This window comes from Hyperoodon ampullatus (genome assembly GCF_949752795.1).
Source record: "Hyperoodon ampullatus genome assembly, chromosome: 6".
Classification (NCBI taxonomy): domain Eukaryota; kingdom Metazoa; phylum Chordata; class Mammalia; order Artiodactyla; family Ziphiidae; genus Hyperoodon; species Hyperoodon ampullatus.
The window spans coordinates 23,281,455-23,308,466 of record NC_136919.1 but is presented as its reverse complement, the minus strand read 5'-3'; the positions used below and the strand labels follow the sequence as shown (position 1 = coordinate 23,308,466).

General features: G+C 50.2%; 2 protein-coding genes across 5 annotated transcripts; one reads left to right on the top strand and one right to left on the bottom strand.

Moving 5' to 3' along the window:
• Positions 1–4,369: 4,369 nt before the first annotated feature.
• On the bottom strand, positions 4,370–24,987 carry GRHPR (glyoxylate and hydroxypyruvate reductase). 4 transcript variants are annotated; one of them, XM_079705767.1, is made up of 9 exons: positions 24,873–24,987; positions 23,055–23,185; positions 22,582–22,654; positions 21,690–21,806; positions 20,491–20,579; positions 19,259–19,363; positions 18,348–18,483; positions 16,935–17,065; positions 4,370–4,465 (listed from the first exon to the last, which is right to left on the bottom strand). In XM_079705767.1, exons 1-9 carry the CDS (start codon positions 24,953–24,955, stop codon positions 4,452–4,454), a joined length of 879 nt encoding a protein of 292 aa, XP_079561893.1. In that variant the 5' UTR covers positions 24,956–24,987; the 3' UTR covers positions 4,370–4,451. The 4 variants fall into 4 exon arrangements, with proteins under 4 accessions (XP_079561893.1, XP_079561892.1, XP_079561894.1 ...); XM_079705766.1 differs by lacking the exon at positions 4,370–4,465 and adding an exon at positions 15,446–15,784; XM_079705768.1 differs by lacking the exons at positions 4,370–4,465; positions 23,055–23,185 and adding an exon at positions 15,446–15,784 and having other exon boundaries at positions 24,873–24,967.
• ZBTB5 (zinc finger and BTB domain containing 5) lies at positions 9,038–11,949 on the top strand (the record flags this gene model as incomplete). Its single annotated transcript, XM_079705853.1, has 1 exon — positions 9,038–11,949. The coding sequence occupies exon 1, from the start codon at positions 9,919–9,921 to the stop codon at positions 11,947–11,949; it is 2,031 nt and encodes a 676-aa protein (XP_079561979.1). The 5' UTR covers positions 9,038–9,918.
• Positions 24,988–27,012: the final 2,025 nt, after the last annotated feature.

The following is a 27,012-nucleotide window of genomic DNA, read 5'->3' as shown; positions in this document are numbered from 1 at the left end:
AAGTCCGCGACTCTTCCACGTTTCCAATTCTGTTCATTGGAAGACTGGTTCTGGAGACTGCACGCTTATTTGACCTGCGGCACGTAATGCGGAGCGAAGTGCCAGACTTCTCAGGCCCAGCCCTTGGAGACGCCGCCACCAGGACTGGACGTGGAGCGGTGTCGGACCCAACTGCCGTCAGATGGATGGCATTTTCGGTTCAGCGTCTTTAGCCTGGATTTTGGCTTAATTCAACCTAAACAGCGTCTTGGAATTTTATTTTTTCCAAAGCCTACGAGGTGGGTACTCAACCTCGGACCCGGCGAGTGTGTGGGTCCCGCGAAGGGAATTCGCATTGGAGAGGGAGCCCGGTGTCACCGAAGAGGGAGCCGGGCGCCGTGAGGGTGGGGAAATCCTTCAGGTCCAGCCAGCGGTGGGACACACTACCTCGCGGGCTCGCCTCACACCTGGCTCAGACCTCAGGCAGTCGTAGTTGTGTCTGGTGGAATGAGACGGAAAACCCGCCGGCCTCCACCACAGCGGGTCTGGATTGGCTTCGGCACACAGTCGCTTTTCTGTAGTCCAAACCTAGAGCCGCTTAGTGATAAATCCCGCCTTAAAAGGCGTTTGATAAGTTTTAGGTGTTGTAAGACATATGGTGATTGGCTGCAAGGCTCACGGATTCGCTCGGTAGTAAACACAGCGAGGCTCCTGGGACCGCGGATTGGTCAGTGTTCCCGGGGCCGAATAAATTCCGCCGGATTCCGCGCGCTGGCTGGCTGCACATCTACCCAGGCCACGCCCCTTCCTCTCCTGATTGGCTGTAGCGCGGTCGGAGAGGAGGAGGAAAGCAGCGGTGCAGGCGATTTCGTGTTGCGTCACTTCCGTTTAGTGTGGGCAGCTGCCGCGGTATTCTCAGAGTGCGGCGGCGAACGGGCTGAAGCAGCCGGGGGACGAGAGGCGGGGTGGGCGGAAGGGGGAGGAAATCCCATCACTGGGGCGCCAGCCTGGACGTTCCCGCCTCCTCCGACACTGTCGGGTCCGATCGGAGAAGGGTCACCGCCTCCTCCAGCGAGAAGGGGGGCGGAGTCCGGCTCAGGTGAGGCAACCCTGTCAGCGCGAGCCGTGGTGGCGCGCGCGGGCGCGCTCACGTGGAGACTGTTGGGCTCTGGGGGAGCTGGGTGGGCGGTGCGAGTAGGGTCTCGTCCAGGCGTCGGGGCGCGCGCAGACGCGTACCGGTTCCCCTCCATCCCCCCACCCCCGCCTACCTTGTCCGTCTTTCTGAGGTGGTATTGTTACCCTCGGAACGGAGAGGCCAGGCGGGTGGAAGGCGTGTTCTTCTGCGCAGGCGTCCCCCGTGTCCCGACGCCAGGCTGTCTGTCCAGCCGATGGGGCGGGGGCTCTTGCCCCCTCGGATCTGCGGGCCGGCGACGTTGGTTACTGGGATCGGGTGGGGAAGGCTTGGGACCAACAGCCTGGCGGGGTGAATAGAGGATCTGCGGGATGGGGTCGGGTGGCTCTCTCGCCCCCATCCTGGGTCTCCTTGAGCGACGAGGTTTCATTTACACCAGAGCAAGGCCGAGGCGGTCTGGAATCGGGAACCGGAGGCTGACCCTTGGAGGGGTGGAGCCAGTGTTTTGGAATGCCCCAACTTAGCAGAGGACTACAGTGTTTATAGGCTATTATTGAATGGCCTCTGCTTCCAGGCTTCGTGCTAGGAGCTGTGGGGGATGCAGTGGTAAGAACAGCCTTCCGCCCTCCTCCCCTCGTTTGGAGGACGTGCAGATTTATACTTAAATACTAACCTTAGGCAGTGAGTTAAGGGGGGTCGAAGGTTAGTTTTTCTTCTCTTCCAAAAAAGGTCGTTTGTTATTAAGTCAGTGTGCATTCTGGCATCGTGGAGGGTACTGTGGAAGCTAATTTCTGAATAGGACACAAATCCTAAATATTTAGTTTGGAGGAAAAATTTTAGGTAAAGGCGCAGTGAAATCTTTAGTACTAAGTAGTATGGTTGGGTTCTGGTTAATTTTAATGAATGGAAGTAAGAAACCCTTCACCTTCAAGAACTGAAGCAGAAATATTTCCGAAATATGTTCATACACTTTTCAGTTGTAGTAGGTAGAAGATATTACATACATTAGGATCTTTCTTTAGAGGGTGAAGAGAATGCTGTGCCTTAGACATCACTGATTATTTGTTATCCTTGTAGGGGCTGTTGTGCCTTAGATAATTTAAAAAAGGTGGGCTGGGTGCCTCACCGTTTTCTGGAGAAAGTGCATTCAGTGTTGTGATTTTGGTGGTGAGGTTGATAAGCTAAAAGATTAACGGCGGGGGACAAAGACCACGTGGGGAGAGGAGAGAGAGAATATTAGAGAAAAGCCCCTAAACCAAGGGAAGGCCTCCTACTATTACTTTAGTCCCCTCTGGAAATCCCAGGAAACTTCGGAAGACTGGCCTCACCACCACTGTCGGCTTGGTGACCTGCCAGGTAAGAGTAACTCGTTGAGGACCTGTTCCGGACCTGAAAGAGATAAGATTTGGAAGAAAAGCATCTTAGAGTGGGGTGTTTTCCTAAGCTTAGGAGTCAGTGCTCTCAAAAGAGACTTTGTCGTAAGGCTATCACAAGTAGTTGAAGTTATTTAAAAAAATCACTTGAATACAAAATGCATGTAAGTGTTTAGTATTTAAAGTATTTAGCATGAATTATGTTGAATTTGAGTTCTTTAGCATGGGTAAGACTTAAAAATAGCTTGTATACAGTGAGAAATGACAAAGTTTGCTGTAGTGCTGACACAGAATCTTGAATCTGCCTCAGTTTCTCCTTGGAAAGGGAAAAGAAAAACCCAAGGTATTGATTCCATGTTAGTCTTCAACTTTTATTTTTTTAATATAAATTTGTTGTAAACAAATACTTTTCCTGTTTGTCAGTTTTAAGCATATGAGTTCTCTTTTTACTGTACTTAACATTTCTCAAATATGGATGTTGTCTAGTAGAGCCAAAGTTTGTTAGTGTAGCAGGTGGGATGGAATGTAACACTACACAGCACCTTTTGTCCAAGTATGAGGTGAACTCATGCTAAAAGACCAGCTGTTTCTGAGTGAACTATTGTTCTTACAGTTGTTTTCATCGTTGTCATTACTGAATAGTGGCTTTTGATCTCCAGATTCCAATTTTGGGAGGTGCCTTTCATTTGATTAATTATACATCTATGTACTAAAAGCTTTGATTTCCGAGAGCTCAGATTAGGAATTGTGTTGGAGTACTGACATTTTATTGTAATATAGATAGATTACTGTCTTAGTATCTAAGATTATTTTATCTGTAGATAATTTTCCTTGTGATATTCTAACATACTTGAATGATATGTTTAAGGTTCCAGTATTTCCTTGATTCTAAACCACATTTTGTTCACATTTTAATCTTGAGGACAGGATGCCATAAGTAAGCATTATACCATAGCTTAACTGGCATTGTTTCCCCTCCCCCCCAATGTTACATGAGATAATGTTGCACTTGATAATCACTGGCATCTTAGATTTAATGAAACTTGGTACAATTAAAGACTTTTGTATCCAACTAATTCGTTGTTAATTGTAAGCAATTAATTTTCCAAATCTGCACTCTGAAGAAAGTTTGCTATTGAAAGGAATCCTATTGGAAGTAATATTTTTTCCTTATTCAGAGGGGAATTAACGAACTGTTTCGTTTCTTTGACAAATTTTAAAGGATGATTAAGTGCTGGGTCTGCTTTTTGGAAACTGTACTTGGTGTTTTGTTACTTTGTATACTTGATAACAGTTTACAAATGCTTTATTTCCAGCTTGAGTTTAAAATGATTAGGGTGAATTGTTCCCCCCTTTCTTCCGTACATGATATTGTTAACTTGGTTTAATTGATTTTTCAGTACATCTAAATTAGTTATAATTTAAAATCTACTCAGCTGTCTTCCTCTAAAAATATAAGACCTTCAATTTTAAAGATCTTTGAAATACAAGTCCTTCTGTTTTAGTCTACAGAGGATTTGAGGAAGGAGGACAGGGAGAAGAAAACCCACTGTTTTGGGGTTCAGTTTTGAGAGGAATGTACAGATGGTACAAAAATCTAAACACATGTAGTAACATACACTGTACTTTATTTTGAGTAGAATGTCAAAAGCAACTCAGCAGGTGAAGTATCAGTCACTTGCTGAACACTACTGATTTGACAAATGATTCAGAAGTGAACGAATATACCACTTAGAAAGTAAACTAGGTATAAGAAATGAATTAAATCCATTTTTCATCTTCTCTCCTGGAAAGGCACCATCAATAATTCTGTCTCCAGTGCTTCAGCATGGCTTTCTTCTTGATAGAAGTTTAGTTTTTTTCCTTAAGAAATACATATCTTGATCTGTCAGAGGTGCAAGGCAATAAAAGCTATTTTTAAAAATTGCTGAAAAGGTTGTGTGTGGTGGAGGCAACTAGGATGGGTGTCAGGCAGCATTTTCTAAATAATAGAGGGAAAATATATTTAGACTTTTAAAACAGATGTTAAAATATAGTCTCAAATATATAAACAGCTAAAAGAAGCCATTGATGAATGGTTTCTATAGATTTTTGGATACCTTTGTGAAGTTTGCTCTTTAGAGTGTTAAGTGGCTACAGATGTTCTTTTATCTGGACAATCAGCTGGCTGGCTAGTCATTTTAAGTTTTAGGAAAATGTAGTACCCGAGACAGGGAAATTTCTAGAACAGTTACAGTGCAAGTGTAAAGTTCTAAATAGGATAAAGCAGTGAAGTTTGTCATAAATTATTATTATTATTATTTGCGGTACGCGGGCCTCTCACTGTTGTGGCCTCTCCCGTTGCGGAGCACAGGCTCCGGACGCGCAGGCTCAGCGGCCATGGCTCACGGGCCCAGCCGCTCTGCGGCATGTGGGATCTTCCCGGACCAGGGCACGAACCTGTGTCCCCTGCATCGGCAGGCGGACTCTCAACCACTGCGCCACCAGGGAAGCCCTACCATGTTTTTTAAAGTTTCATTTAATATTGGGAATTCCCTGGTGGTCCAGTGGTTAGGACTTTGTGCTTTTACTGCTGAGGGCACGGGTTGAATCCCTGGTCAGGGAACTAAGATCCCACAAGCCATGTGGTGTGGCCAAAAAAAAAAAAACAAAAAAAATCATTTTATAAAAGTTAATATATGTATTTATAGTTTAGAAACCACATAGTTCCATTAGGTTTAGAGCTAAAAAAATAGCAGTCTTCTGTCCTCCGTTTCCCCCCCCCAAATTCCCCCTCCTTAGAGGCCACCACTTTCACTTGTTTTAGTTGTTTCATCTGCTACTGACTTCTGTATTTCCAAACAGCGTTCTTATATTACTATTTCTTGAGGTAGTATTTCAGACAGCATTTCTTGACTAATAGGGAAGGTGGGAATTTAACTTTCTTACACCACTTCTCCTCTGCCTCCCCCCACCCCCACACACACACACACACACACGTATTGGCCTTCCCTTACCCTTCCAGTATCTCAAGTTTGGCTCTGTTCACATTATTGTGACTCTGTAAACAAAACACATAGGGTACGGCAACTAAACAACCATGTATTCTTCCTGGAGTTAATAACTGTCCCATTAAAATTCTTCTTGTTTTTTTATGACCTATCTTCACATTTTCATGGAACTGTTAACTTCTTAGCGCTCTCAACTATGTCATGTGATCTCTCCATTCCTTTTTTCCCTTGGGGAACTCCTTGGAGTCCCTCATCTTCCTGCTCCAGTCTGCTCCCCAGTCCTGCTGCCTAGCTCTCATTTTGCGCTTCAGCATCATCTTTCAAATTCTCTTTGCCGGTTTTCTAGGATGGGTCTCCAATTCCTATATTCTTCGTCTTCCTTTTCTTGGTTTATTCCCAGCTTCCTGAAGCACAAGCTTTAATAGCTTCCTGAGAAGGGATATGTGGGAGGGTAGACTTTTGGGTTCTTGCTTGTCTGGAAAATGCCTTAGTCTCCCCTCATAATTGATGTTTGGCTGGGTATGGTCTAAGTTGGAAATAATTTTCTCGGAGAATTTTAAAGAACCTTTTACCTTCCAGTATTGCTTTTGAGAAGTCTAATGCCAGTTTTATTCCTGATTCTTTGTTAACTCCCCCCACTTCAAACTTTCCAGATCTTTATCCCAGATGTTTTTAAATGTCACTGTAATGAGCCAGGTGTGGGGATTTGTTCATTCATATTGCTGAGCATTTGGTGGACCTTTTTAGTGTGAATAAGCAACTTCTTCAGTTCTGAGAATTATTCTTTGTTGTTTATCATTCTCCCCATTTTCTGTCTTCTCTTTTTGTATTCAGACTTTGGGCTTCATTAGTTAATTCTTTTTTTCTCTTGTTCATTCACTTTTATTTCTCCTTTGCCTTGTCTGTGACATTTCCTTAGCCATATTATCTTCCAACCCTTCTAGTAACTTAAAATTTTTTTTTGCAATTTTAAACTTCCAATAATTTTTTTTGTTTCTGGAATATTTCTTTTCAAAAAAAATTAAAAACATTCTCTTCTTGTTTCATGGATATCGTATTTTATTTAGCTCTCTGAGGATGTTAATTATAGGTGTTTTTCGCCCTTAGTTCTGTTTCTTCCAGATGCCTTTTTGTTTGTTTGTTTAGGGCTCTTTCATGTTGTTGCCAAAATCTTGGCTGTCTGTGCACCGATGCTGTACGGAATTATTGAGACAGTTATGGAGGAGAAAGAAAGAGTGGCTTTATCTCTTTGCCAGGCGAAGAGGGAACACAGTAGGCTAGCACCTCAAGAACTGTGCTCTCCTCCCCGGGGAATAGGGAGGTCTTATGGTCAGGGCTCATGGTCAGGGGTGTGCAATAAGGACGAAGGCAGTAACAGTCTTGCATTCTTCTTCTGCAGAGTTTCAGAAGGATGGGGTTGCTGACAAGATTAGGATGTGTGCAGAGTCTCAGATGGTCTCCCAATCTCGATGAGTTTCTCTGGTCCCTTTAATCTTGCCTCAGGTGGTTTCTTGCCTGCTCCTCCCTTGATTAGCAACTGTTCGAATCTGCCCTTTGGAACTCAGGGAAGGTCATGGAGGCTGGAGTTTTGCCTACAAGAAATGGGGGACAAAAAAGCCTCCGTGCCTGGGAGCCCCATAGGCCCGCACTCGGTTTCAATGTTAGGGATTTTTCCCTTCCAGTTTGTGGTGCTTCTACCTGACTGATTGGAAGCTGAGTGAATGGGCCTTGAGGACTGGTGGGCTTCACTGTAGGGAAGTTTGATGGGGACCCAAGTGGTCTGTTGGAGGGATTCCCTGGGTATTTGAACCCTGGGCTGCTAGTCTTCTATTGGTGGGTGGGGTGGGTGGAATGTCTTACCTTCTAGTGCGGACTTTAACTTCACGCTCCAGTTGTGGGTGTAGCAGCTCGTCCCAGTCTCGTGTCCTGAGTACAGAGTTTCTCCCGTTCAACCACCCAAGCCCAGCAGGGGACTGCTGGCTTCTTTCCACACCCCCTCCACCAACCCCTGTCAGAGGCAGGCGCCCTTTCTTTGTCTCCTGTAGCACCTTGTACTTCCTACCACAGCACTTGCAATACTTTATTGTATTTGAATGTTGATTAGTCTGTCACCCCTGAGGGCAGAGATCGGAAGTCTTGTTGATCATTTACTCTCTAGTGCCAGGCATAACTGTCTATCTGCATGTGTTTGTATCCTGGGGTGTAACCATTAGATTCTGCCTCACTCCCTCCCAGAGGACCAGAGGTTCCTTCGCTGGAGAGGATAAAACAAGGTTTTAAACTTTGTGGCTCCTTCAGCTTCTACAGAGTCTGTGGGCAGAAGGCACAGAGCAGCGCCACTTCGGGGGTTATTGACCCTGTTTTCTAACCACACAATGAGAGTGTGTTATGAGCACTAGTCAAGGAGTTAGACCTTGAATCAGCAGTCCTGTAGTTCCTAGGAAGTGTAGCAGTTTCTTAGGAGAGGACAAGCAAGTTCTTGTTTCTGATGAGTCCAGGAGATGAAAATGTACAGATATGTAATGATTCCAAACTCAGCTTTGGAAAGTGATCCACCCGTAGTCCATGCGGTCTCTTCTTTATTCCCTTTTTAAATTTTAACATTTATAAAAAATTTCAAATGTACAAAAAATAAGCTTTTGAAGCAAATGCTAGACATCATGTCATTTCATCTGTAAGTATTTCAGTATGTTATCTCTTTAAAAACTACTCTTCTGGAAAAAAAAAAATCAGAATGCCATTATCACACCTAAGAGGGAGAAAAACCTAGTAATTCCGTAGTATCATCAAAGATACATGTGATGTTCTAAGCAGTCGGTTGGGTTGGCTGTATAGAAGCCCTACAGTTCAAAATGGAGTCTGAACAGATGGTTTTGGAGCTTGTTCATCTCTTGTTTTTCTTTCTCCATTTTTTTTTGAAGTTTAACTTATTGAGCTTTATTGAGGTCTATGTACATACCATAAAATTCCTTGTTTTAAGTGTACAGTTCAAATATTTTTGGAGAATTTGATGTGTAATCATCATACCCCAATTTTAGAACATATCCATCATGCCCCCAGAAGTCCCTCTTCCCACTTGCAGTCCTGCCTCGAGCCCAACCCCAGCCCCAGAAAACCACTAATCTACTCTCTGTCTTTATAGCTTTACCTTTTCTGTGCCACAGGTGTGGAACTTCCATTAGATTATTTTTTTATCGAATAGACTTCCAGCCAGTCCCCTTGTCTTGACATCATCTTCACTCCACTTCCCCTGGCACCTTGGCAGCCAGTTCTGAGCCTCTGGGTGGGTGGGGGCTTATATATGTCAGGTGGTTTTAGCCACTGCCAGTTTAGGAGTCAGCTTTCTGGGCATGCTAAGTCAGTCAGCATGCATTCGTTTACCTGCTCACCAGCTTCCAAAATGCTATTGATATTTCTTTCCCATTCTTTTTTCCCTTGTGGGTTTTTACCTTTAAAACAACAACAAAACCAAAAAACTTTAGGCATGGAGAGGGTAAATGCATGAGTGCAATCTACTACCATCTATAACTGGAAATCTTCCCCACTAATATTGATTTGCCCTTTTTATTTATTTAAGGTTGCTAAAAGACTCTGTTTATAATTTCTTGGGGTTTATTTATTGTCCTCGGGGAATGCAGAACTCTGACTTCTTAGGTATAGATGTTGCATCACCCACACACTTGTCTTTTCTAACATGGACCCTAAGTGTTGAAAGTGTGTCATGTAAGGGTTAAGGGGAGGCTATAAACAGCCAGTAGCTGATCTGTGTGTGTGTGCGCAGGCTTCCAGGGCTGTTAGCCGAATCAGCATTTGCTCCTTATTGGACAGGTGTTTAGTCTGTGTGCCCACCATCAGAAACATCACGAGCTTTGAAAGGTCCAAGCTTGGCCATTCATGCCTCCCTCTTTTTTTTTTTTTTTTTTTTTAGCATGTGTTTTTTGTTTTGTTTTGTTTTTGTTTGTTTCTGTGGTACGCGGGCCTCTCACTGTTGTGGCCTCTCCCGTTGCAGAGCACAGGCTCCGGACGCGCAGGCTCAGCGGCCATGGCTCACGGGCCCAGCCGCTCCGCGGCACGTGGGATCTTCCCGGACCGGGGCACGAACCCATGCCCCCTGCGTCGGCAGGCGGACCCTCAACCACTGCGCCACCAGGGAAGCCCCTCCCTCTTTTTTTTTTAAGATTTTTTTTTTTGATGTGGACCATTTTTTGTGTTTATTGAATTTGTTACAACATTGCTTCTGTTTTTTGTTTTGGTTTTTTGGATGCAAGGCATGTGGGATCTTAGCTCCCCGACCAGGGATCGAACCCACACCCCCTGCATCGGAAGGCGAAGTCTTAACCACTGGACCACCAGGGAAGTCCCCATGCCTCTCTTGTCATCGCACCCTCTGTGCCCTTTGACTTAAGCTCTTCTGTGTCTTAACACTTTCTTTCTTTATAGGATCATGGATTTTCCTGGCCACTTTGAACAGATCTTCCAGCAGCTGAACTACCAGAGACTTCACGGCCAGCTCTGTGATTGTGTCATTGTAGTGGGGAACAGACATTTCAAAGCCCACCGCTCGGTACTGGCAGCATGCAGTACACATTTCCGAGCCCTGTTCTCTGTGGCAGAGGGAGATCAGACCATGAACATGATCCAGTTGGATAGCGAGGTAGTGACAGCGGAGGCCTTTGCCGCACTGATTGACATGATGTATACCTCCACCCTCATGCTGGGGGAGAGCAATGTTATGGATGTCTTATTGGCAGCCTCTCACCTGCACTTGAACTCTGTTGTTAAGGCATGTAAACATTACCTAACGACAAGGACGCTGCCCATGTCTCCCCCCAGTGAGCGCGTTCAGGAGCAGAGTGCCCGCATGCAGCGCTCCTTTATGCTGCAGCAGCTGGGACTGAGCATCGTGAGCTCAGCCCTCAATCCCAGCCAGAGTGGTGAGGAGCAGCCGGCCCCCATGAGCTCCTCGATGCGCAGTAACCTGGACCAGCGGACACCCTTCCCCATGAGACGCCTGCATAAGCGCAAGCAGTCTGCAGAGGAGCGGGCCAGACAGCGGCTCCGACCCGCCCTAGATGAGTCTGCCATCTCCGACGTTACGCCAGAGAATGGGCCGGGGGTTCATTCTCGGGAGGAGTTCTTTTCACCAGATTCTCTGAAGATCGTGGATAACCCTAAAGCTGACGGGATGACTGACACCCAGGACGACAGCACCATCTTATTTGACCGGCCCTTTGGTGCTCAAGAAGATGCCCAGGTACCCAGCCAGTCCGACAACAGCGCCGGCAACGTGACCCAGCTCTCCATGGCCTCCCGCGCCACTCAGGTCGAGGCTAGTTTTGAGCAGGAAGCCACACCTGAGAAAAGTGGTTTTCAGTGCGAAAACCCTGAGGCTGGCCTTGGTGAGAAGGAGCACATGAGAGTGGTGGTTAAATCTGAGCCCCTGAGCTCTCCTGAGCCTCAGGATGAAGTGAGCGACGTGACCTCCCAAGCGGAAGGCAGCGAATCGGTGGAGGTGGAGGGAGTGGTGGTCAGTGCCGAGAAGATAGACCTCAGCCCCGAGAGCAGCGACCGGAGTTTTTCAGATCCCCAGTCTAGCACTGACCGGGTAGGAGACATCCATATTTTGGAAGTCACAAATAACCTAGAACATAAGTCCACTTTTAGCATTTCAAATTTTCTTAACAAGAGCAGAGGAAGTACCTTTAGTGCAAATCAGAACAATGACGATAATATCCCAAACACCACTAGTGACTGCAGGCTGGAGGGGGAGGCCCCTTATTTGTTGAGTCCAGAGGCTGGGCCTGCAGGCGGGCCCTCCTCAGCCCCTGGCTCTCACGTGGAGAACCCGTTCAGCGAGCCCACAGATGCCCACTTCGTCAGGCCTATGCAGGAAGTGATGGGCCTGCCATGTGTGCAGACCTCAGGCTACCAAGGAGGAGAACAGTTTGGGATGGATTTTTCCAGGTCTGGTTTGGGGTTGCATTCCTCCTTCTCCAGGGTAATGATGGGCTCCCCTAGAGGTGGAGCCAGTAACTTTCCATACTACCGCCGCATAGCTCCCAAAATGCCAGTGGTAACCTCAGTCAGGAGCTCACAGATCCCAGAGAACTCTGCCAGTTCCCAGCTAATGATGAACGCGGCCACATCCTCATTTGAAAATGGCCACCCTTCGCAGCCCGGCCCCCCGCAGTTGACGAGGGCATCTGCTGACGTCCTGTCAAAGTGCAAGAAGGCCTTATCGGAGCACAACGTCTTAGTCGTAGAGGGGGCTCGCAAGTATGCCTGCAAAATCTGCTGCAAGACTTTCCTGACCTTGACAGATTGCAAGAAGCACATCCGTGTTCACACAGGTGAAAAACCCTATGCCTGCCTGAAGTGCGGCAAGAGGTTCAGTCAGTCCAGCCACCTGTACAAACACTCGAAGACCACCTGCCTGCGCTGGCAGAGCAGCAACCTTCCCAGCACTTTGCTCTAACCCGACCTCTTGAGATAATGCTGAGGCCAGTATCAGGACCTAAACTACAGTCTCTTTTGATTGGTGGTTAATGCCGTTGCGTTTGAGGCTTCAGGCTGCGAATGGCTCATGCAAATTTCGATGACTAATAAGTGGAGAATTAATAGGTGTAGGGCTTGTACTGCTACATTTCTGAATGAAATGTGCGCTTTCAGAGAAGCGATCCAATCCCTGAAACCAAGTTCTTCCTTAGGGTTGAGTAATGCAGTCAGAAAGTAGTTTGGAATCGATGTCATTAAAAGTGGCACATTTGACAATTAAAAATTGAAGTGCGAAAAGTTTTTTTAGCAATTTTTGTAAAACTCTGAAGCATTTAATTAAATTTCCTATATACCTTCTGATGAGATTATATACCTGTACAGTGATGCAAGGTAAAGTTATGTGTAACCAGTGGCAACTTTGTGCCTGTCTAAAAGGAAGGCCCTTGAGGACATGCCTGTCTGCCAAAAATGCTTTAAAGTTCATCATGAGCTAGTCCTAGGCTTCAGAAAATATGGTATTTTTTTTTTTTTTTTTTTTTTTTTTTTTTTTTTTTTTTTTTTTTTTTTGCGGTACGCGGGCCTCTCACTGTTGTGGCCTCTCCCATTGCGGAGCACAGGCTCCGGACGCACAGGCTCAGCGGCCATGGCTCACGGGCCCAGCCGCTCTGCGGCATGTGGGATCCTCCCGGACCAGGGCACGAAACCACGTCCCCTGCATTGGCAGGCGGACTCTCAACCACTGCGCCACCAGGGAAGCCCAAAATATGGTATTTTTTATTTTTGTCTGATTTGCAGTCACAGACACTGCACTTTGATGGTGCTGACACTGGGTCCAGAGCGAGCATTCTCTGGACTATTAGGTGTATATATACTTTTGAAAACATCACTGTTTGTTACATAGATGTTTTAACAATTTTTCTTGGTTTTAAAAACAAAGTTGTAAAAGTATGTACTTATAGGGAGCAACAAGTAAGGTATTGTTTCTGTATGTGCTGTTTTAGCAGTATTTTAACCAACTTGTATTACATATGTTACAGTTCCATGTTTGGAAGTCAGAAAAGAGCTAGTGTTTGTCTTTGTTCTGATGGTATGGAGTCCTGTTTAGTGAGATCTTTTACGGCGCGTTTACCCTTTGTTCCATGCAGATTTCGGGGGCTGGTCCAGCCTGACACATCTCACCCAACGACAAACCCGTTGTCTGCTTCACTTCTTCACATTCATGCCACATATGGCATCTTTCCCGGGCCTAGATTACTGTTTTCAGGTGAAAACTAACCAAAAGTGAAATCAACCCCCCTCCATCGTGGGTTTTATTACTGTTCTATACTATCGTTTTAAAGTACAGACCCTGAACTTTTGTTGTTGCCCCAACCCAATACTGAATGTTTGAAATCCAAATGCAGCAGTATTCATGGGTAAATATAAGCGGGTTGGGCAGCCCAGAGCATCGAAGTCGCCAAGCAGCATCTGAGACAGTTTGAGGAGACATCTGGGCAACTGCCCTGGGCCTCCCTGGACCCCACTGCTTCTCTTCCCCAGCCCCACCTGTGGTCTTCTGACCCTGTGCCATCGGGGCTTTTGGCAGCAGCTGTCAGGCTGAGCCCTGGCTCATGAGCTTCCAGGGGAAAAGCACAGGTTAATGTGTCTCTATAGAGCTCATGAAGTCAGTTTAATTCATGCATGAACATGAGTTCATTTTTTATACAGCTTTTTTAGACACAAGCCACTGTGCATAATTGAGTGAAATCCTTCAGTTCTTACCTTTGTTTAGAAAGAAAGGTAATCAGCGAGTGTTTTCCCTTCTTCATCTAGTGTATGCAGTTACACATCTGTCTGTGGATAAACTTACAATGTGCATTGCTTAGCATCTCCTATGAACTGATTCCCAGGGAGGAAAACCAAAAGGGAAACCTCTGATTCCTCTCCTTTCAGATGTGGGGGAGACAGCTGGAGGCTGTGGGATCACCTGTGAGGTTCAGCTGTGTGGCGAATTGTTAGCAGTCATGCTCTGACTTGATGTGAGGAGGCTCCACATCCACCCCTCTGTGGGGACCAGTGACTCGTGAGATTAACCCTGGGAGGCAGGTGGGTCAGCGTGGAGAACGAGAGAGGCCCTGCCTGGCTTGGGAAGAGGAACCGGTGGCACCAGGAGAGCAGTGGCAGCCCTCCTCCCCTTCCACCTTGAGGAGGAGGTGCCAGGAAGCCGCCCCCTCACCTGAGCTCCAGCTTAAGTGGACTTGCTTCTGGGCCTATCTCTGACACAGCGGCTGGAGCCCTGCCTCTCCACTGCTAAGTGGAATCTGGAATCTCTCATCTACCTCTTAGTCAATCAGTTCCTACATGTGAGAGGCAAGCCTGTGAGCCAGTGTCCTCGTACATGCTGTAGCACTTAAAAAATAATTCAGAGGTTCCCTGGAAAACCAGTCCCAGGGTTCCTACAAATTGGTAGTTTCTACCTGAATTTTAACTGGTATTGGGTACCTGGATTTGATTGGTTAGCCTCAATTATAGCTTGGCATAATCATTTCTGGTGACCAAATCATAAAGTTCTATCAGGGCACCTGTGTCAGTGGTGCTATGCTGGTCAAAATTTGAGACTTTGAAATAAAAAATTTGTCATATTCATGCCTCTAACTAATTATATGTTCTTTTTCTTTGCCTTAGGTTATTAAGGTTGAAATAAAAAAGTGAAGTAGTATTGCTTTCTCTGCTAACCCTGCTGTGACCAGTACTTATTTTTAAAACCAAGCTTCCTAGAAAATACTTTCATGCTGTCGGTTAATAACAATTATTGGTCATTAGTCCCTCATACTTTCCCTGAGCTTTGTCTCTGAGCTGTGGACAAGGGTGATGTGTTGTTCTCACCGCAGTTTTACTCCTAGTGGGCCTGCCAAATCTTGCGCTTTCTGCTGCTCCCTTACGTGCCTCCCAGAGTGAAGACTCAACTCTCCAGTCTGGCTCAGCTGTGGGGAAGAACTGGAGCCCAGGTCCCTCAGCAGGAGCAGGGCTTTGTCAGTGCTGGTGGCCTGGCCTTAGGAGGACTGAGGTGATTAGAAAAGGGCATTCACCTGGGGAGTGAGGAGATGGACATGAGGGACAAAATATAAAGGTGCTGAAACTAATTTTAAAATAAAAATTAAGAAACCAACCTACCTTGATTAGTCTTGACCAAAAAATGAGTATTGTGACCGTACCTAGTTCTCTTTGCCATGTGTGTTTAATTTGTCCGACGGTCTAGGGAGCAGGTCCACTTGCCGCGGTCACCACTGGGCTGTGGTTGTCCTGTCCTCAGTGAGGGACACTTGAAGGCATTTTAGCAGAGGACGAGGGATAAGGTGGTTTGGACAGGGTCTAATAATTAAAATGCGTGGGATGGGGGTGGGAAGCAGAACCTGCAGTCACTAGAGGCCCTGATTTAGAAAATGTAAGCAGATGCTCTTGTCCTCAGCTTCTCCCAGTTACATGCCCAGGCGGTCTCTCAGAGAATTATTTAATAGAATTACACACTTTGGGCTCAGATGCTTCCAACCACAAAAGTGGGAGCACATCCATTAGCACCAGTCTTCCCTCCACAGAATCAGTACACATCAGACTTTTTTCTTTGGCTCCCATCCTGTGGGTCCAATCAAGCCTGGGCGCGTCTGACAGAATCCCGGGGCTGTTTGCCTCCTAGCCTCAGTGTCTCCCGTGTGGCTACAGCTTGAGTTCACTGGGCATCGGCTCCCCTCTCAGGCCAGCCAGCAAGTTGTTAGCTGCCAACAAGGACATGGTGTTTCGGGTTCTATGGGTGGCACTGCCAATGTGGGGCAGGATCACTGGAAAGGAGAGGAAGAAAGGGAAATGAGGAGGGTGGTTCAAGAGCCTTAACTCGGGCCCTTTTTTCATGGCTAGGATGTGCCAATAAAAAGATTTGCCTTCCCTCCTCTCACTAAGCACTCTATTTCCCCAGGGCTACCGAAACCCAGACGCAAGGGTGACAAGAATTACGTATCCTGAACACAAGAATGTCAGGGTTAGAAGGAGTCTTGGAGCCTGTCTAGACGCAGCCCTTCAAATGGGCTTCTGATCTCCCGAAATAACTAGATGAAAGGCTGGACAGCACAGCTCCCTCTGGCCCCACTGCAGAGTAAGTGAGGTCACTCGTCCCTAAAGCGCGCCTTTCGAAAGCAATACCCAGGGCACCAAGCTAAAGGCCCAGGGCTTGGGGGGATGGGAGTTTTCCCAGCTCCGGGCAACAGCCTGGCCATCACAGCCAATGTTCCTCTCAGACGGGCACGGGGGCGGGGATGGTAGAGCTTCCAAGGGCTCCAATAATGGGAGCATTCACTGTGGGGAAGGCAGCTACAGCCCTTCTCTTTGGTTTTCCCTTCCAGAATATAAGTGAAGGACAGGGACTGGCCCAGACAACCTGAGGCCCTTCCACTTGGTTATATATTAGTCTGGAGGCAGAAACCACACCAGCTAGCCGAACAGAGAGACCGTAATATAAAGAACTGTTAACGGTAACTGAGGAGTCTAAAGAAGAATGCTAAGTAAGTGGTTCTCACAGTGCTCCCCGGCCAAGGGGCAGCAGCGGCATGGGAGACGTTAGGAGCACATTCTCAGGTCTCATCCCTGAGGCAGAGGCATGGGGGGGCCCGGCACCGTGTGTCTGATCAGTCCCTCCAGGTGACCGATGAACAAAAAAGTTTGAGAACCACTGCACTAAGGTGTCACAGGGGCTGAGATGCCAGACGCATCTACCTCCCCGGGGGCTAGGGGACAGGGAAAAGGGTATGACTGTTAAAACTTAGCCTGAGAAAGGGCGTTTGGAGCTGCGACTCCCACCTCTGGCGGCTGTGGCTTGTGTCTCTGGGGGCGCAGTGCTTAACCCGAGTGTTGGGAGAACTGCAAGCCGGCTTCACAAGCTATGGTGGGAAGGAACCGGGGCCGGGTGAAGTGTTGCTGGTAAAGCGCAGTTCTTACCGCAGTTCTTCAGGGTCAGAAGAGGGTGGTTTGTAGGCAGTGGTTCTGGGGTCGTCACGTCCAGTCCAGCAGCTGCAATCTGACCACTGGCCAGGGCCTGGTACAGGTCGTCCTGGTCCACCACTTCTCCCCTGAGAATGACAGTGTGATGTGGGTGCCCCAAAGCTCCCTCTACCCAGGTCGCCTTTAGGGCAGAACCACCCAGAGAATGAATTTTTCCATCAACCTGGCACTTGGCACTAACTTTCAAAGCAGTAAGCCTTATAGTATACTTATTTATAGTTTGTACAGTAATACAGAGAACCCCAGCCTGCCACTTTCAAGCTGTGTGACCTTGGGCAAGTGCCTCCAATTCTCTGTGCCTCAGGGTCCTCCTCTGTATGATAGGGAGAATACTACCTAACTCCCAGGAGTGCTAGGAGGATCAAAGCTTGCTTACACGCACCACTGCATGAACGGGACCCAGAGCCTGCATGTGTGTTGGGCTCCCGACCACCGGCTGACAAGCACTGCAGCGAGTGTCAGGCACCTGCCCAACTGCAGGCAGAGACCTGAGGATACACCCAACTACATCCATCCAAGTGAGCAGACATCCTTCCCATCAGTGAACCACTGGAGTAGAGAACTGGTTTGCTAAAGACTTCACATTGTGCACTCAACGATACTCGTGCAGCAATAAATAACCCAGTGCCCTGAAGTACTGGGTACGTGACGGAAGCAACGACACTGTTGGCATCAGCGTGAGCCCTGTGTTCCTGCATGTTCACTCCACCCCAAAGGCACCCCCTTTGCAGCTAAACGTCAGTAACTACAGGCACCTCTGGGGTGGATGAGCCCTTGGAGTCCCCTCCAGTTGCCCATCTTTGCCTCCAAACTGATTTAAGTGGGTTCAAAGGGCACTAGCTAAGAAGGGGTTGGAGTGGCAGAGAGGGAAGGTCTGCCCCCATAACATGCTCAGTGGCCTAAAGGCACCCTGAGGACATTTTAAGGACCCAAGACAAGCTGGGTTTTGGGTCTGTCTGCCCAGGAGCATGAGGGTTCAAGCTGTCATTGACTCACACAGACAGACCCAGGCTCAGCACCATGAAGGTCGGCCTCCAAAGGGCTGTAAAGAACATTAAGGCCACCCCTTTGTGGTTAGAGGTATAGGGTTACCTGGTAACTTGCTGCCACGGTGCCTTCACTTCCTGAGCAAGGCCAAGGGTACTGCTGGGAACCAGACAGGCCAGGCCCTGCTCTGAGCACCTGGGATGTGCTCTGGGGCCTTTACTGTATTTCTGAGTTGTCTGGTTGATTGGTTTATCAAGGGCAGTAAGCTCAGCCTGAGTCTCACTGACAGCCCATGGGGAAGAAAAACCAGGTCACAGCAGCAGGGACAGCCCCTCTCTAGGCTTGCCTGGTGACCCAGGATACCTGCTGATGTTGACAAACACGGCCGTTTTCTTCATCTGCTGGAAGAAGTCCTTGTTGCAGAGCCCCCTGGTTGCAGGTGTTAAGGAGCAGGCCACGACGATGAAATCAGACTCAGCGGCCAGCTGCTGGGTGGACACTGCGGGAGGGCAGGGCTCCATCAGGTGCTGTGTCCCAGGTCAGGGACAGCAAGAGGGTGGGAACCTTGACCGTTCCTCCCTCCGCCCATAATGGAAACTCCCAAGATGCTTCCTGAAGGCCTTGTCTCTACCTGGAGAACTCTAATAACCACACAAAGTCAACAGACACTTGTGGGATCCTGGTGTGTTATATCATTCAGCCAGCCCCCTGCTCTAAAGGTGGGGAAACTGAGGCCAGAGAGGGGCAGGAGCTTATTCAAGGTCACACAATGGGATCTGGACCACTCTGGCTTTCACCACCTTCAAGGCCCAATGTGCCAAGGGGGTGGAGTGGCTGAAATCCAGCCTGCCCTCTGCTCACCACGCTGTGTGCCTGCCAGGGAGCTGGATCCACCAGGACACAAGGCTGGCGGGTAAGGGCTCACCAGTTTATTAAGGAAACTTTGCGTGAAAGTTCCCAGCAATTCTTTATATGTGTCACCATCCCTGCTGCTCTGTTTGTACATGGACAATGGTGATAAAAGACCCTGCAAGACAGGAGACCTGGAGTCCCTCTGGTATTGAGGGTACTCCCTGTGTGGCCTGGGTGAGGCCCTTTGCTCCCTGAATGGGCCTCTGCGTGCAGGGGCAGGGAGGTCAGACAACAACTAAGGCACGCCACACACACCGTGGAGCTCCTGCGTCCTGCCCCAAAGTGCTGCCGTTACAGCAAACACGGAGAACCATCCAGCCGAGCACAGGTGGGGTTCCTGTGGAAATCGAGGTTTTACTTACCAAACTCTGCCTGGAATTTCTCTGCTTCCTGAGGCCTGGGCTGGCGCCCTGTGTAAAGCAATCTCTGGACACCGAATGGTTTCAGACACCGAGCAATGGCCTGGCCTGGAGGCAAGGAGTCAGAGTCAGCGCTTGTTCCCAGTCCCTCAGAGGGCAGGGCAGCGCCCAGCAGCTCCAGAGAGCGGGAGCCCCTGGGGGAAGGGTGGGGGTGGGGAGGCCCTTCCCAACATTAACCACTCCTGCCACACTGTACCCAGCCCCCTGCCAGCCCACACTGCCCTCAGGGGTCCGTGTGATAGTCCTTCAGGGATCTGAAGGCAGCACCACAGCTCTTGTGTGGCTGTGACTGACTTGTGCTGTCCTCACACGGTGCTGGCCATCTTGAGGGCCATCTGCTAGCCTTCCCTGAGCACTGGACCTGGCAGCCCAGCAGAGGTCTGAGCACACGGTCCCCTTCTTCCTTCTGGACCCTCTGCCTCCGGTGGTGCACCCACAGACCCCACCCGACCTTCTGGTGGCGCAGCCCAACTGCTGACTCACCCCGACCCTGACCCTTTGCACACACACTGCTGCCGGGACAGGCTTGGGCAGCTGGATTTTCAGACGCAGAGCATGTCCCAAAGCTGCTGGCTTCCTCCAAGCGGCCCTCTAGTGTGGGAGGCAGGGCTGCTGGCTGGCCCGACAATTTATGCACCCCTCCCATCCTCACCCTCACCTCTGCACCAGGCAGGGTGCCAGAGAGCCACCGGCCTATGCCAGGCGTCTCCAGCGCTGGGGGCCACTGGAAGAAAAGTAGCTCTGCCCCGCCTCAGAATCACAGGTAAGCTCTGTCCGCTGGACCCTCTGGTTCCTGAATTAAGGCTTTAGGAGTCAGATGCCTTCCAGAACCCAGGCCTGGGGCAGCATGGGCTCTCCCACAGTAAACCCTTCCTAAAAGTCTCGACCCTGCAGCCGTCATCGCTTTCATCTGTCCTGTATGCAGCTATAATCATAATGAACCCTGGCTCTTACAACTTGCTTCTATCACCTAGTGAGTTCTTAAGGACCTCCTTATTTTATTTTTTGGCCTGTGTTTTACGATGCTGTGTCTTCTCGCTAGAGATATCCCTACTGCACCCAGGTACGGCGACTCTTTCCAAAGAAGGATTGTCAGCATCTGGACACAGGGTGTCAGAGACTCAAACCAAGACGTTGAGAGCCAGGGTGCCAATCTGGGTAGATGGGAGCCTCACCTATGCGCCCCAGCCCAATGATGCCAACGGTGCTCTGTGTGAGGCCGTAGCCACACATCCACAGGGGCTTCCACGAGGTCCAGCCACCACTGCAGGGAGAGAGAGGGACGGGTTAGAGGCTCTGGTCTCAGGCAAAGATGAGGGCCGCTGTGCAGACCCCGTGGTCCAAGGGACAGGCCCAGCCCTCCAGTCAAGGATTGAGAGGAGCATGCATTACCCCTACAGCCACTGGGTGCTGCCGATAAGCAGCATGACTGACTCTTCCTTTAAAACCACTGGGGACACAGAATCCGAAGGCTGGAAGGGGCCTTACAGGTTCTCCCCCCATTTTGCAGACAGGAAAACTGAGACAAGAAAGGGCAATCTATGTGAGGTCACACAGCCAGGGCAGAGCAGCAGGTTGCAAACCCAGGATGTAGGATTCCAAAACCAGTATTCTCAGTGCTCCAGGGAAGCCACAGGCCCACCCCTGTTGCCTTGGGTGGACAGGGGAATAGAGCCTGTCTTGAGTCACCTCCAATGAAGGGACCAACTCCCTCGACAGAAGGGTGAGAGGGACATTCAGTACCGTGTCTAGTCAGCCCCATGCAGCCTCTGTCCCTGCCACATCCCCAACTCAAACTCCCTCTCCCAGTACACATTCTCTGAGAGCCTGTATCTGCATGCCTCCAGGCCTTTGCTCAAGCCAGTCCCCGCACCTGGAGTACCTTTCCCGACTCTGGATGTACAGACCCACATCTCTGATCTGAAACCCTCAGGCCAGAATTTTTAAATTTTCAGATTTTAGGAAGGTGGTAAGGTGCATATGCTGTATTCTACATAACACCCTCAACAGCATCTGGGGTGGCACCCGTATCAAGCACGTTGGTGTATCTGCAGCGAAATGAAAGAACCTTCAGTTTCCAGAGCCTTTTGGATTCCCACATGATGGTGCACAGGGCCCTCTAAGGGCTCAGGAGGACGCCCACCGGCTACCACTTCCACGCAGCCTTCTCTGATCCACGCTCCTCCTCCACAATTTCCCTTCATGCCCTGTTTATTTCAGCTCTGCTGTGCATTTTAGTATCGTGCCTGAGTCTGTCCCCCCTCATTAGTTGGGGCACAGCCGGGGACAGGATCACCTCTGGTCCAGGGTGACACTGGGTGCTCAAGTACTAGCTGCTGAGCAGAGTCGACTTCCCTGCCAAGTGTTCACTCACTTCTTCACCTCCTCGATGGCCTCAGGCAACCGGCGACAGGTGGTGAGCAGCAGGGAGACAGCAAGCTCGGCCGTGGCGTCTGTCAGGACATCTGGGGTGTAGCCCACACGGATCCCACTACGAATCAAAGATCTGGCGGTAACACTGGCCTCAAGCACCTTCAACAATTTCTACTGCTGGGACATTGCCATGATGCGGCTTTGTTCCCTCTTTGCGCTGCCTGTCGGGAAGCTCAGAGCTGTAAGTGAGCATTCAGGAATGGCCAGCCCTCATTCCCATCTTGATTATCTCCCATTCTGAGAAGGATATAAGATGGAAGATTGGGGTCCAAAGTCTGGAGCCAGTAACTACTTAACTTTTCTGAACTTCCTCATCTAAAGAGGCAAATAATAATACTTGCCTTTTCTACTTGAAGGGTTGTTGTGGGGGTCAAAAAAAAAGAATGAATGTGAAAGGGTGTCACCTGGACATTGTTACCCACTACTTCTGACTGCTCGGCCTTACCTTAACTGATGTGTGCACACATGAGCAGATTTTATCATCAGCTACCTTACGTTTTCACTGAATGGTCAAAGAATATGAAGAAAAAAATAAATACTCAGCTCCTTTTTCCCTCTCTGGTAGTCACCCCTCACTCCAGGCCCTGATTCCAGAGCCCAAGCTGCATTTACCGCTTCTTTTTTTTTTTTTTTTTCCGTACGCAGGCCTCTCACTGCTGTGGCCTCTCCTGCTGCGGAGCACAAGCTCCGGACGCGCAGGCTCAGCATCCACGGCTCACGGGCCCAGCCGCTCCGCGGCATGTGGGATCCTTCCAGACCGGGCATGAACCCGCATCTCCTGCATCAGCAGGCGGACTCCCAACCACTGCGCCACCAGGGAAGCCCACATTTACCGCTTCTTGATTTCATCCAAAGCCAAGTGGTCGACACCCACGGACATTGTGCTGATGACTTTGAGATTGGCTCCTGTTGGGCAGAAAAAGCATTGTTCGTATCTTTCCTCATGGGATTCAAGGCCCTCCTACATACTATAGACAGGTCCAGAAAAGGCAGGGCCCTGCTCAAGGTCATAAAGCAAGGCTGAGCAGAGCTGGACGAAGGCCCCGGGCCCTGGCTCTCCTCCACACCATGGTCTTTGCCCTCCTAAGGCCTCCCTCTGGGGACTCACCGCCAGGAGAGAGGGGCACAGTGTGTGCCTGATGGAACTGCACACAACTGCTCCCTCTGGCCTAGGTCCACAGTGAATGCCCTCAGAGCTCAGAGAGGTCACTGAAGACCTGCTCGGGAACCAGCAGCAGCAGGCTGCTATGTCCACCAGGGCCAAGACACCCTTGGAACCCTCCCCGGGCCTGCCCAGTGGACACACCTGCGGCATCCAGGAGCTTCTTGTCTATGCGGTCAGAGAGGAGGCAGAGCAGGCCATGGGCCCCGGCCACACCCCGTTCCAGGTCCTTGCTGGGGATGGGCTCATCGGAATCCCACTGCTCCACCTCACAGCTGAAGGCAAAGGAAAGACTGCTCAGAAGTGCGGGAGCCCCGCAGGTGCCCCCAGGCCCCCAAAGCCCCTCCAGCCCCCTGCAGACCCCTCTCAGAGTGGGAAACATTGTCTTCTGCTTGCTCTGGCCTCCAGCTGCCTGGGGCTGGCTGAGGCGGGTCAAGGTCAGGCGTGGGTGGCCTCAGAACTGTCCTGAGGGTGAAGGACTGTCACAGAGCACAGCTCTCTGACAAGGACTGAAAGGGGCCTAAAGTGAAAGGAGAAAGTCACAGGGACGGCTCTCAGCTCAACACAAGGAAGCGCTTTCTTACCCCTACAGGAGGCCTCACAGGTAGTGAGCTACCGGGCCTGAGCTGCCTATTGTTGGGAAGGCCAGTGGGGGGCTTGATTTCCCTGTCCAGTTGCACATCCTCTCCTATGAGTCCATGAAATGAAAAACTCTTGTTCTTGACTTTGTACTTGGACAAGATCAAAGCAGTTCAACATGGAGGAGTTTCAGGGGGCACTTCCATGGTGGCTGGTGGGCACGGGGCATGTTTCCCCGTGGTGCTGCCCAACCTCCCAGCCCTTGACATTTAATTCTGTGCAGCCAACACGTACGGAGCATCTACATGCGCAAGACACAGAGTTGCTGGCACTTCCCAGAATTCCCCGCCGCGGCATCTCCGCACCTAAGCCCCAGGCACAGGCTTCCTTTCACCCTCCTTTGATGGTGGCACAGCGCTATAGCAGTGTGAGCTGCTGCCATTAGTGCCCTTGTTGTTTTTGCTCTCCCCTCTTCCCCCCTCAATGCTTGGTACATGGCAAGTCTTCAGCAAAGGTTTTATTGCATTGAATGAAATGAACACATCTCATTTTCCCCTGGCACTGGTCTCTGAGGCTGGGTTCCACCTTCTCCCTGCCTGATACAGGCGGTGCAAACCTGCATAATGCAGGGCTCAGACTGCAGCAGACAGAGCAAAGTTCACATCCCAGCTGTGCCACACAAGGTCATTGGGGAAGGTACTTAACCTCTCCCAATTTTCTCTGTAAAGTGGGAATTACAGTACCGACTTCACAGTACTGAAGGATTAAGAGTTTACGAATATGAAGCACCTGGCAAGGCTGACCTGAAGGGTTCAATTTAAGAAATGCTACCAGAGGCCCCCTGCCAACTGTCCAAAGGGACCAGGTAATCCAGTGACTGCCAAGGTCCCTGACCTGGCCAAGTGACCACAGAGGGTAAAAGATTAACAGCCTGTCCCTTGCGTCATGGGCCGTCTCCCCTCTCCCCAGGGCCATGGCTGGGGAGGGCTCCAGCCCTTTCCCCCACCCACACTGCAAGGGCCAGGGGAGCTGCGGGTCCAGCGTCACTGCAACGGGCCTGGAGAAAGCTGGGCCCCAGAGAACTTTCTCTAAGCTTCCCCAAATTCCAAGACCGTCCTGGCCAGGCACAGGTTGGGAAGTTCGGCCAAGGCCCAAGCGCAGGATCCCGGATCTCTCTGACGCCACGGACCGCCCCGTCCGCCCCACCAAAAATAACTGGGCCTCGGGAGGCCTACCCCGACCCGCCCGGAGACGCTGAGTGCCCGAGGTCCCGGAGCGGCGCCTGGGGCTCTGCAGCCCCTTCCCGCGACGCCACCCGCAGAACTCGCCCCCGGAGGGCGGGGACTCGGCGCGCGGAGCGGTGCGGGGGCGCCGGGCTCTTACTCTGCGGCCCGGGAGAGCGCGGCGCTGCCCTCGGGGGGGATCCTGCGCGTCACAAACACCTTCATGAGTCGCACAAGCCTCATTCACCTTCCAGCCGCCGGATACTGGGCCGGACCCCGCGGGCGGAAGCAGTCCGGGAAGGGGGCGGGGCCTCGGGAGGGCCGGGCCCGGAGCAGGAGGGGCGGGGGTGCGGGCTGGCGCCGTGGGCGGGGGCAGAGCGGGGGCGTGTGGGGTTGCAGCTGTGCTGTGAGCGCGTGGCAGTGAAGGTGTGTCTGTGTGAGGGGTAACTGGGGCTCCGCGTGTACGTGTGTGTGTGTGTGTGTGTGCGCGTGTGTGTGTGTGTGTGTGTTCAAGCCTTAATGAAACTGAGACTGGTTCTGGGGCTGGTGCCAGGCTCGTACCCTTGGCCCGCAGGGCCTACCTCTGAGTACCCACTGCCCCAGAGCATCATGACCAGCAGGCGTGACTTGGGGGTTGGGTTGGGTAAAGGGCCATCCAGGGGAGAGTCCTGTGTGAATGTGTGTGGATGCCTATAAAGGTGCCTACTGCGCTGGGGGAGGGGGCTGCAGTCAAGGACCATCCCCATTCCCAGGGCCTGAGTGCATTGACCATCTTCTCTAGGTCTGTTCCATCATGGTCACACTGTTCCAGGCAGGGGTCTTTGGTCACACAGACTGAGCTCTGAGCCTGGCCTACTGTGCATACACAGGATGCATACACTGGATGAGGGTGGTCTGAATCCCAGAATGACCTCTTTAATACTTGGTGCAGTTCCCCATAGGAAGCCCACAGTTGTGAGAGGGAGTTTGATTGGTTGTGGGCCACCCAGTTTGCTGAACACTTGCTGACCGGCTGGAGGCAGGTCATGCAGAGGGCCAGGGCCAAGATGCTGGAGACATGTGGGGTCATGGGGTCACGGTAAGACCCCGGGTTTGCAATCAGGTGGACTGGGTCTGAATCCCAGCTCTGCCACTTAACAAGCTGTGTGATCTTGGTCGGTTCACATCCTCTTCCTAAACCTCAGTTTCTTCAGCTACAAGATGGGGTTATTAGCACTTACCTTTAAGGGTTGTTGTGATTATTAAGCAAGCAACATTTGCATGGGCCCTGGGCCATGTTAGGTATTTACCAAGCACCAAGGCCATGAAGGAAAGAGTTGAGGAGTTCAGGCTCAGGAGCCAGACTGCCTGGGTTTAAATCACAGCTCTGCCACCCACTAAGGGCAAGTTGTTAAACTTCTGCATGCCTCAGTTTCCTCATCCGTAAAATGGGGACAATAGTGATACCTCCCTCATAGCTTGAGAGAATGACTATATATAGTACTTACAACAGCAGGTATGTTGGGCTGCACCCTGCAGGCCTGCAAGCCTTGTAGTTGTCCAGCCTTGAGACCCAAGAAAGAGCCTGGAGACAGTGACGAAGACATCAGTGGTTGATTGGACAGGGGATCGTACACAAAGGATCCTGGAGCAACACCCCACCATGCAGACGGCGGGCAGGATATGGCAACAGTCTTTACTGCCCGAGAGAGAAGGAGGCTACCATTTATAGGGGGAATTGATGTCAGGTGGGCTCATCAGTTACCAGGGACTAATTAAGCCCTATAATTAAGAGGATTGGATAGTCATGTGAGTGAAGCAGGGACTAGTAGAGCAGGGGATATACAGAGAGCAAGAGAACAGCCATCTTGAATGGACTAACCATACAAGGTAACACACATCGTAGGTGCTTGATAAATAGTAACACATCCAAGGAAACATATACCCCAGGGATAGCAGCTGGTCAGAGATGCAGATGCTGAAGCAAGACTCAGTACAAGGGGGAGGGGCCCAGACCTGTCCCTGAGCTCTGCCGGCTTCATCTCTGCCAGAGCCTGTTCAGGTACTTGCTCCCAGGCTTGGGAGCACCTAGAAGGCAAAAGCCCTACCTGGTGGTCTCTTCTCTGAGGATTTTATCTGAATCATTCTGCCCCGTCAAGGCCCAGCTAGGAAAGAGAGACAGGCACAGAGACGTGACATCACCAGCCTGGGGTCACACAGCAAGTCGCTGGAGGGGCCAGAGCTGGCTCTTTGGGCCACCTGGGTCCCTGGCCAGTGCTCTGTCATGCCATCTCTCCCTGTAAGTAACACATTAATAAATG